Genomic DNA, 11,158 nt, shown 5'->3' with positions numbered 1-11,158 from the left:
TGATCAATTTTACACAAAATCGTCGATTAAATTTACCCAAAATAGGTCAAATTTATCTTTTTGGGTAAGTTTTCAAAATTTATTTTTTTTTAATTTCTTAAGTAAGTACCCTGTGAAACCGAGAAAATCCCATGCTTTTTTAAATGGAGTTTTTGGTTTTGAGATATCAAAAACATTTTCGGTTGCCATGGGAAAACTAAAGCCCATTGCAACTTTTCCCTTTGGGCATTTTCATACTTCCATAAGGTCTACCTAACCCCTGAGTTTCAACAAAATCGGAGGATAAACACGCGATCCATAATTAAATTTCGTTTACTAACTTCTCAAGACTTAAACCAAACACTTTACCTCAGCAGGACAAGGCCGTATTTTATCTTTTTGTTCAACGAATGACCACCACGTTAAGTTGATGCCGATAAATACCAATTCAAACGCGTTTATTGTCCCAAATTTCACAAAAATATCTTCAGAACTGAAACCAGTGTTTATAATTATGAAAGCGTGTTAATTTTCAATAGGCCTTGGTCACAAACAACAATTAACGGGCAATTAAGATAGCTCACCATCATCACCTGGAAGCAACACACAGCGCCAAGTTCGTTTGCGGCGTATGTGTGAACTTCACAATCAATCAGAAATCGTTTTTAAGCGTCAACGAGATTTATAAGGCGGATTAACAAAGATAATAATTATAGGCCTAAGTCATCTAGCGACTTTTATTCGGGTAGCCGAGTTGCAATGTGTAGGAAGTTGGTGGCAAGCCCTTCATGCCACACGAGCCAAGAGCTTCCTACACTCACTATTACCATATGCTATTATCGTTAACCCCAACCTTTAGTAAAGGCCCCTGACCCTTATCCCCAATACTACCGTACGAAATTTTACTTTACGTTTGCCTATTCTACCGTATACATTTCATATAATCAATTTGCGTATCGCGCAACGAATATAAAACAAGTTTAATCAATTAAAATCGGAATCGATTTTAGGCGTATAGGTTTTACGATGAAATTGACCCCTTTTCGTCGAGATCAAATAAAGGTGATTGTCTAGTCAAGATAGGGGTACCCGGCGATGTAGCGATAGTGGCGCTAATCGGAGGTCCGCCCGCGAATGTGTCTGTCCACTGGCCAATTGCCAGAGCAGCTGAAAGGCGGATCTTATCCTTGAACTAATTCTTCAAAAACGGGGCTACATAATACATCTTATATACCTTACGCCCAATATAACTTATTTTCCCCTTCAAAATATTATCGGTTTTTTTATTGTAATAGTCAATATTGTAGTGCCCGTATTAGAGATCGTAAAAAATTCCCCGGGTGTACATTATAGAGGTTATGTAAACTGATATTTTATTCGCCATAATTTGAATGAAACCTTTATTCTAGGTTATGAATTAATAAGTTGTCATTTTAAAAGAGAGTTTTGGATAGTTCACTTTTAAATATAATATAATAAAGGCAGACAAATACGGTCCATTTCTGCAGTGATTTTAAGTGGAATTGGTCATTAAAATTGGTCGATTTGATATACATATAACTATCATTTTAGCGCTAGCGCGAACGGGAAACGCAACAATAATGGAAACGTTTAAAACCTTTTTCCCGTTGCTTACAACTGGCTGGCTTCTTGTGTTTGTTGATCTAACGGAAATTGGGCTTAAACAACGGAAGAGTCACGTCATGCCGAAACAATTTAGTTGAAAGTATCTCGATGTTTGCCGCGCGATTTATCTTGAAAGTATAGTCAAATACTGCATCTAAATACATTTCCTACTTGAAATATCACCCTTTACTTTTCAAATGTGTTGGCGCAAATACGAATAATGAGTCATTGTAGCATTTTTTTTACCGGTAAACCGAGATATCACCAGCATTTTTTGACAAAAGAATCCCGCGTATATAAAAATAACTGAATATGTTTCGATTACGGTATATTGGCAAATCCATTAATATGTCATTTTTGTAATATCTTTCTTCCCCCGTCTTCGTATCGTGGACAGGGTAATGCGTCAAACGTGTCCTCCCAAAATAAATTTAACTTTATAATATTGAACCACGTTTTTCAGATTATACGTTGGTTACTATTATTTTTAGATGTTTTCGTTTACTTCCCGTTTGGTGGGTCAGATGGAATAAGGAACGTAATATTTTGGTGGAAGTGGTTGAATAAATTAGTTTCGTCTGGTAAATTTCGTTTTGGTTCCCGTAATAAACAGCTCCACTTTGAGAGCTCTCTCTCTCTCGTGGCTGTAAATTTGTGGGTATTTCTCCGTGGCCACCCGCTCTCGACCGCCTCAACCTGGTCAGAGAGTCGATGAGCCCGAAATCGCCGCTCGTTTTCCTAGCAGCGTGGTCTCCCCCATTCTATCGATTTCCTGGGGGCGAGACCACGTGATTAAACTTACCTGCACGGGGAGACAATAAAAAGAAGAAATATGTAAGCCACGCGTGGGTCTTCGCCCGGTGCTGGTGGTAGTATTGGTGGCGACCGCCTCCGACTGCGTGGACTCGTCTCTGGCACACCTTCCATTTCAGAGCCCAACGACGATTGACCAGCGGGAGATGCGATTGACTCTATCCACACTTTTATTCTTTTCCGTGGCTGCCTAGTTATCTCTGCCTCTATCTCTCTCTCGGGTGGCTCTGCTAATATTTCTTCTCTTCCGTGGTTTCACCAGGTGAGATTTTATCTTATTGACAGCCGCGATTTCTATACGTATCTGTAAAAGACCGTTTTAGACAATGATAATTTGACATAAACGTAATAAATTCCATAGTAATTAAATAAAGAGCTACGTAATTACCCATTTCGAATCAAAACAACAATAAAATTTAATTAATAGTTCGTTTTTCCTTTTGGCAGCAGTTTCTTTTAATAGTTTCCAAAAATTTATTTTCAGTTCACAATGCCGATGACTTCTCACAAGGACAGCCTACAAAACGTACTCAAATCACGCGACGATTGGAATGAGTGTCTTTTCTAAATATTTGAAATAAAGTAAGCAAGGACGAGTTTTTCTAATCACCTTATAATTGAACCATGGACTAATCATAAGCCGCGTTCACACTAGACACTTTGGAAACGTTTTGAAACGGTTTCGAAAGATGGAACTGTAAAATTTTGGTGTCGAATGTATTTATCGGATGCCTATTAATACAGTTGACACCGAAAATATTTAATTTGATCTTTCTAAACAGTTTTAAAACGTTTCCAAAGTGTCTAGTGTGAACGCGGCTATATAGTGTCAAGGGATACGAATATAAAGCCCTCCGATAACGCAGGCCCCGCCGCCGCACGATTTTGAACGGCGCGCCACCGATGGGTTAATAATATTTTTTAAAAGGGCTACCAGATTTTCCGTTGATATCAGTCTCTTTGCAGCTCAGTGGCTAAGCCAGAAATTTTCCCAGGGGAGGTGGGGTCGAAGTATGTGAATGTTAAGATGGGGGTCGAGTAGGGGGTGAAAATTTAGACTGTACTAAATTTTCGATACTAAGGGGTATCTGGATTTCAACCCCCCCCCCCCTTGTCTACGCCCCTGTTGCAGCTTTAACAAAAATGTAGTTCTTAGTTTATCCCATTTCAATTATTACTTTGCTAGCGCATATAACAGACAGTTTATTTTCTAAGTGTCTGAAACTCCTAGAAAAGGGATTGCTAATACTTCCTACAATGAAAACGAAATTTCACATAAACGCCGTTGTTAAATTTTGGCTCAATGCCGACACCGTCAAAAAAGTCGGCGTAGCTGATCGCTGCCGAGGCGTCAAATTTTGATTCAACGCCGCCGCCCACAAAAAAGCGATCGCGCCGCCGCCGCAGATGGAAAATCATCGGGTCACCGCCGCCGGTCAAAATTTCGCGGCGTCGGAGTCTACGAAAACGTACCCTAAAGCGTATTAACTGATCCCCGAAAGCAGGTAGGAGTGGCGTATTTTATTCAATTTGCTAAACGTCTTTCTGGAGACAATTGGGAGAAGCGCCTCTCTGTTTGTCCAGAAGAGTTTATAATAAGGACGGTAAACAAGCACCCACCTATATTGGTACCTCGGCTAGCTCGTAACCGGAGAAGGGAGAGAGTACACAGATTAATGATATTCTTCCGTGACTTGGACGTCGATTACTTTGCCTTCCGTCCTCTCCCATCTCGAACCTTTTTAGCCGAAACATTCAAGCGATAGAACATCTTTTAAATAGTGTACGCGTATCCGTCCTAAATATGGAGATATAAATTTTATCATGTACTCCGCAGTTACCTTTCCTCTGTAGAATGGGTGGAGTTCGTCAAGCGTATATACGAGAGACATCTTTATTATAACCGACGTGAAATTTCGTCGAAGAAGTCGGTGCTTGGGTGTAAATATTTGAAGTGCCGAAATTGTAGACTAGATCTTATATTGGATGGAAATATTTTCCCAAAGGAATTAAGTCATCTGTAAAACTAATATTTGGAAGATGACAGTTTTCAATCTTAAATCTAAGGTTATCTATTAAATCGATTAATATAAAGAATAACCAGTTAAACAAAATGATCTTAAAATATTTTTCAGTTCAGATAAATTAAAATCTTTTACCATAAAGACAATACATGTGAAATTAAAATTACTCGACTGGTAAAAAGGATGCTCAAGTTTTTATTGTTTTTTTATGTTAAAAAAAACCTTTTTATTATTTAGTTTAATAAAGTATTTATAAAGCCAAAGGATTCTATAGATTTTATAATTTTCTTATTAAGATCAATAACGGGACTGATACTTTAGTGGTATAGCATTTTTATTCAAATATTTTACCATAAATTACCATTCCTGTAATTTTAATTTTATTCATTTTTTTTTAGTTTAACGGTCTCCATAAAGCTCAAAGAATTCTTAGAGATTCTAGAGATTTTTTTTTAAATAGTGGTCAATGTCTTCTCAACGTCTATAGTTTAATTTACCGCGCGTGACGATCAATTATTTTCCGGGTAGTTACCCCTGGCCCGTTCCATTGTTGGCAATTCCCTGGATATCTAATTGGCAGAATTACGACATAGAATTTCGTTCTTTTAGAAGGAGCAAATTCTCGGTTGGTGACCACACCCAAAGATCTATGCGGCCCGTCATTGGACTCAATTTCCCTCGTCCTCGCTCTCATAAATAGCATCTCTTTGGAGAATTTTCTTTCTAGCAGGCAGCCATTTAACGCGAATCCAATGGTACCTACTTTATTCGCTAGCTATTCTAGACGTAAGATATTCTCTAAAATAATATCTTATCTAAAGGCCTTGGCCCGGTATGTAGTCGAAATAGAAGAAAAGCCATAAAACTGATACCGGCGAGGTAACAATGCTATAGGTTTCTTCGCTTCCGAAAAACTCAACCCTTTTTATATTCGTTATTGATTCTACCATCGAGAAGCGTACCTTTACCCCGGGGACCTTTACCACTTCGATTGACGTTACCTTCGACAACAACAAGTTTCCTAATTGGTTTAGTGTAGCTTACAACCTAACTAATGGTCCTTGATGGCTAAAAGACTAAACTTCCGTTTCAGAGACAAAGCGGTGTACCGATCGTGTTTTTTAAAACAGCGAGCCGCGTGCGTCGTCTCAAATTTCAAAATTTCGTCACCGTGCCCCCCTCGTAATTTCCAACACTTGAAACTTCCTTATTAAGCCCTCGACACCTCCCCCTGGCTATTTTCTTCGGGATTACCCTCGTCTGTTTAAGCTTTGACTCGCATTACCATTAATCTTGGCTAGCACCCAATCTGAAAGGAACAGCAACGCGGCTTCAAAGTCGGAACGAATCGTTTGATGGACTCGGCCATTTTCGTTTTGTTTCTTTTTAGAATGAAGAATAATTTATCAAATTGAACGTAGCTATAGTCTAGTTTGAATAACACACTTGACTCTCACTCCGCGAGGGTGTGTTGAACCGTTCTAATAATTAACGTCTCGGGTTCCAGGTCAGGTACGAAAACAACCCTAGTGTGGAAATGACGTGACCATGTCTCAAAACAATGGACGAAATCGGATATGGAAAGTTTTTGTGGTAAATTCAAATATTTTTAATTAGATTTGTTTAAAAAAAATTAGCTCCATCCTAACTTGATATTTAGAGAGTTGTTAGAAACAATTTATAACCAGCGGACTGTTTATCTACAATTAAATAATTAACCGTTTTTCAGACAGTCGGGAGACGTTTGGCGCCCTTATGCGGGATTTACATCGTGTCCTTTAGTTTTAAGCGGGTACTTAAGTAGATTGCTGTTAGAGATAGCGTTATGACAAGCTGTTTTTCGAGGGTACTAGATATATGGCTTTAAATTTGAACTACTTTTCCTGGTTCTCGAAGGTTTCCTTGTCGCGGAGATGGAACGTCTCTTTGGTGGTCCTCTTGCTGCTCCTGACATGCCTTAGTTTCCTTCGAATGACCGTTGTCCAACAGCAACTGACCGTAGTTACGCGCGTATTCTCCAGCAGATGTAGGTAAGTTTCTTAAGTTGTTATGACACCTCGAATCGTGGTTTTGTAGGTTTTTCCCCAAATGAAACTGTCCAATTTTCCCTAATATTTTCCTTTTTATCCATTCCAATTTTTCCGATATTTCTTTCTTCGCTACTCTTTTTAAATATTCGCTTTCCCGGGGTGTATCTACAACCACAACGCTTTCCTATTTGGAGTATACTTGTACCAACGCGAGTACCTTCGACGCGAAATTCCGTCTATGAACCGCGATTGGGATCGATTCCTTCGTAGAATTTCGCCACTAACAATCGAACATCCAGAAACTCCGTGTCTTTCAAAAACAAAATGAGATAAGAAACGTCTGTATACGCGAATAGAACCGTAAAAGAAATACCCAGTATGCTCAAAAAAGGGCTCCACCAATGCGAATATCTTTTCTGTAGGTTATTATAAAATTCCCCCAGGTCCTCTTCTATAAAACTTTGCTATTTCAACTATCAGTATTTTGCGTTTCGAAATGTCCTTCGAATAATAGCCGTATGTTGCTTTTTTTCTCCGTTGTATTTATTGTTACTTTCTCTTATTTGTTTCTGCCAGGTATCAAGTTCCTCCTTCTTCGACGGAGGGTTATTGTCCTCCTGCGACGAACGTTTTCTTCTTGAAGACTCACAAATGCGCCAGTTCTACCGTCCAGAACATTTTGATGCGATTCGGTGATACTCGCAACCTCTCTTTCTTGCTTCCGCAGCGGAAAAATTACATCGGACATCCTCAGCCCTTCTCCATCTCCCTCTTGTCCGCCGAAATGACCCCGACCATCGGCTTCAATATCTTCTGCCATCATACGAGGTGCGTTTCTCTTCTACAGGGTTTTTCCAAAGGTTATGCAAAAATTTTAGAGAAGTATGCCGGTTTTTTCGCATTTTCCTACGATGAGTTAAAAGACCGCCAGAGAGCTACAAAGTGTGGCCTACTAGCCCCTGGAAGTAGGCTGCAACCAGAACCAGTCGCAGAGAAGTTCAAGTAAAAAATAAAGTAACGTACCCATTATGTGCCTGTCTCACGTAATCGACGATGGACATTGGTAAAAATCCGAGAGACGGAGATGCGCCGGTTCGGGTATCTTTCCTGGTAGAGACGTTGAGCAGCCAAAATATTGCCATCCGCTAGTCCATACACGAAATGATAATCCACCAGTTCTTCCGAAGTGAACTCCAAAGTTGCAGTTTGAAATTTTTGAGAAACCTTAATGTTCGCATTTACCTGCTGCTTGGTTTTGCGCTTGCTGCTGCCTACTTCCAGGGACTAGTAGGCCACACTTTGAAGCTCTCTGGCGCTCTTTTAACTCATCGTAGGAAAATGGGGAAAAGACAGGCATACTTCTCAACTCACCCCCTACCACTCCTTCAAATTTTTGCATAACCTTTCGAAACGCCCTGTATATGTACGTGGGTCAATCTGGTTCTTAATCAAAAATGAACCCTATTCGCTCATTATACCCGGTAAAAGGTTTGACCGCGACGAGGTCCGTTCCGTCTTGCCGATGGACTCTGTCTTCTTCACCATTCTCCGGAACCCCGTTAACCTCTTCGAGTCCTTATTCGGCTACTACGAAATGGACAAGTACGTGGGGAAAACGCTGGAGGAATTCGCCTTAGAGCCCAACCCTTCGTCCAGGGACACTCTGCGCTCCAATCGCTTCGTCCGCCGCATTGGTCCGAATCAGATGCTGTTCGATCTGGGCTACGACGAGTCCAACTGGTCAAACGCGACCCGTCTTCGCCTCGAAATCATCCCGGAGATCGAAAAGACCTTCCATTTAGTCATGATATCGGAATTCTTCGACGAGTCGTTGGTCCTCCTCAAGAACAAACTTTGTTGGAGCACCGAGGACATGGTTTACTTCTCGCAGAACCAACGGCAACGGTCGACGGTGGTCCGACTGTCCTCCGAAGTCAGCGAGAAGCTGGCCGAGTACAACTCCGCCGACGGGGTTCTCTACGAATACTTCCGGGACAAATTGAAACGTTCGATTCGAGAGTTTGGTCGCGCCAAAATGAAGGCGGAAGTAGATAATTTACGGCTTTGGAATAAAGTCTGGTACGAGCATTGCGTCCAGAGGCTGGAGGTGAGTGGCGAGACGCCCGTCTCGGACCGAGCGCGCGCCTACAGCGATAACGTCTACTCTTTCGTTCTTAAGAAGGGTGTCGGGCTAGCCGATATCTGTTACAAGTTAGCCACTGCCGAATTGCCTTACACCGAAAAGCTTCGAGAACGACAACGAAAACTCGTCTCGTCCAATACCAATCCAGAATCACCGTGCCTACTCGAAATCGAAAAGTTTCGTAGTTGAAACCAAAGGGATATTATATCAGGTAGATACGTCTAATTATTAATCCACTTTATTAACTCGATACATTTTGGGATGAATGCGTCAATATACGCGACACATATCAGCCAATCAGGGTGATGGACTTTCTCAGTTTCGTTCATCACACCCTTCGACCGCGGCGACCTTCCATGGTAAAATCACTTAATTAACCGAAGTGAAGAGATATTTCGGTAATCGATGTCCTATTTTCGGTTCAACCGAGAACAAAGTTGTAGGTTAGCCATCCGTAGCACGATTACGCCACAAATTTCGTTTGAAATATCGCAAGTTTCGTACAAATCATAGCTGTAGATTAGTGGAAAATGAAAAAGAGTATAAGACTATGTACGAAAGACAATCTTCTTCGTTACATCACTCTGTTTCCCTTCCCTTTATCTGTTTTTGTATTTTGCAATATTCTTTAAAATTCGTTTCAATTAAATACAAAAGTTTACTGTTTTCTTGTATTGTATCTTTGTAACTATTAATATTCTACCATTTTAACTTTCCACACTAACATTTAAAGGTTAGTAACATCATATGTAACATAATTACTCATAAGTGTGCCAGAAGGAAATTTTTCTAAATGAGACCTTGTTGCAAGGATATGACGTAATTGACGTCACTTCCCAGTCGATGACGGTTTTATCGTCATCAAAACTAGTTCTAAAAAGGAAGGAAGTTAAAACCAGTTTTATGCGACGTTAGTCCGTATTTCCTTTGGTGGCTGTGAAACAAGGTCTCATTAAAATTTTTAATACAGAGATGTTAAACAGAGGCACACTTATGAGTAATTATGTTACATATGGTAACATTTAACGTTTCCAGTTTTCGTACCAACTTTTCAGTGCTTCGTACTAACATTTAAAATTTTCTTAACAATGTTTAGAATTTTCGTACTCAACTATTACCGCTTGGGGATCGGCGCTTGATATATTTATCATATATTTATTATGAAAATGAATCGTATTCTCAACGGAAATTTAATTTTTATATAAATCTCTTCATTGACATACACAAAATAATATACATTAACACTCAGACAAATCAGGATTGGCTACCATTTGGTGGAGGTTAAACAAACCATTTTCTTTACTAGGGGTTCGGATATTTTCGCGACGCTTCAACTTCCGAAAATATAGGGGGAGTTAGAGGTTTCTGCGTGGGGTCTGTCACTTCAAGGAATCATGTACAGGCCCTGATTCCTTGATTCCGAATCGCAGGAATCTAGGTGGGAATCATAAATTTTTCAGAATCAAAAAATCGTGTTCGAATCATGGAATTATAAGGGAATCAACTTCGAATCATCCCCGAATTTTGGAATCATACCTGGAATCATACCCAAATCATAGAATCATGCTGGAATCATACCGAATCATGCTGGAATTATACCTGAAATCTGGAATCATACACAAATCATGGAATCATACCCAAATCATGGAATCATACCCAAATCATGGAATCATACCGAATCATGGAATCGTACCCAAATCATGGAATCATACCCAAATCATGGAATCATACCCAAATCATGGAATCATAACCAAATCATAGAATCATGCTGGAATCATACCGAATCATGCTGGAATCATACCGAATCATGCTGGAATTATACCTGAAATCTGGAATCATACCGAATCATGCTGGAATTATACCTGAAATCTGGAATCATACACAAATCATGGAATCATACCCAAATCATAGAATCATGCTGGAATCATACCGAATCATGCTGGAATTATACCTGAAATCTGGAATCATACACAAATCATGGAATCATACCGAATCATGGAATCATACCCAAATCATGGAATCATACCCAAATCGTGGAATCATACCCAAATCGTGGAATCATACCCAAATCATCGAATCATACCCAAATCGTGGAATCATACCCAAATCGTAGAATCATACCTATATCGTAGAATCATACCCAAATCGTGGAATCATACCCAAATCGTGGAAACATACCCAAATCATGGAATCATACCGAATCAGTGTGAAATCATGGAATCATACCGAATCAGTGTGAAATCATGTATTCATACCGAATCAGTGTGAAATCATAGAATCCGAGTAGAATCGCGGAATCAACGTGGATTCACGGAATCTTGATGGAATCACGGAATACAGTTGGAATCACGAATCTTTGGAATCAACAAGAATCAACTCTAAGACTCCTTGATTCCGAATATTGTACACATTAAGTGACGGACCCCTCGGGTTTCTGTCTCTTAACATGATTTCTAGAGAACGGTTAGTTATTTCGACCCAGGAGAAGGAGGTTAAGGAAATGTTTGTACGTTACGGTTGACTTCAAGGGATTGTTTTCTTCG

At 39.9% G+C, this 11,158-nt stretch overlaps 1 protein-coding gene across 3 annotated transcripts; it reads left to right on the top strand.

The window, feature by feature from the left end:
* Positions 1–2,531: 2,531 nt before the first annotated feature.
* LOC149923127 (galactosylceramide sulfotransferase-like) lies at positions 2,532–9,283 on the top strand. Of its 3 annotated transcripts, XM_090162617.1 has the most exons (6): positions 2,532–2,680; positions 2,903–3,000; positions 5,950–6,035; positions 6,339–6,472; positions 7,049–7,300; positions 7,961–9,283. In XM_090162617.1, the coding sequence occupies exons 3-6, from the start codon at positions 5,991–5,993 to the stop codon at positions 8,802–8,804; spliced, it is 1,275 nt and encodes a 424-aa protein (XP_090018743.1). In that variant the 5' UTR covers positions 2,532–2,680; positions 2,903–3,000; positions 5,950–5,990; the 3' UTR covers positions 8,805–9,283. The 3 variants fall into 3 exon arrangements, with proteins under 3 accessions (XP_090018743.1, XP_090018744.1, XP_090018742.1); XM_090162618.1 differs by lacking the exons at positions 2,532–2,680; positions 2,903–3,000 and adding an exon at positions 3,849–3,923; XM_090162616.1 differs by lacking the exons at positions 2,532–2,680; positions 2,903–3,000 and having other exon boundaries at positions 5,601–6,035.
* Positions 9,284–11,158: the final 1,875 nt, after the last annotated feature.

The sequence above is a fragment of the Leiobunum rupestre genome, chromosome 11 (genome assembly GCF_980474605.1).
Source record: "Leiobunum rupestre chromosome 11, qqLeiRupe1.1.hap1, whole genome shotgun sequence".
Lineage (NCBI taxonomy): Eukaryota > Metazoa > Arthropoda > Arachnida > Opiliones > Sclerosomatidae > Leiobunum > Leiobunum rupestre.
Note: the sequence above shows the minus strand (reverse complement) of the source record. Positions and strands in the feature narration are given on the sequence as shown.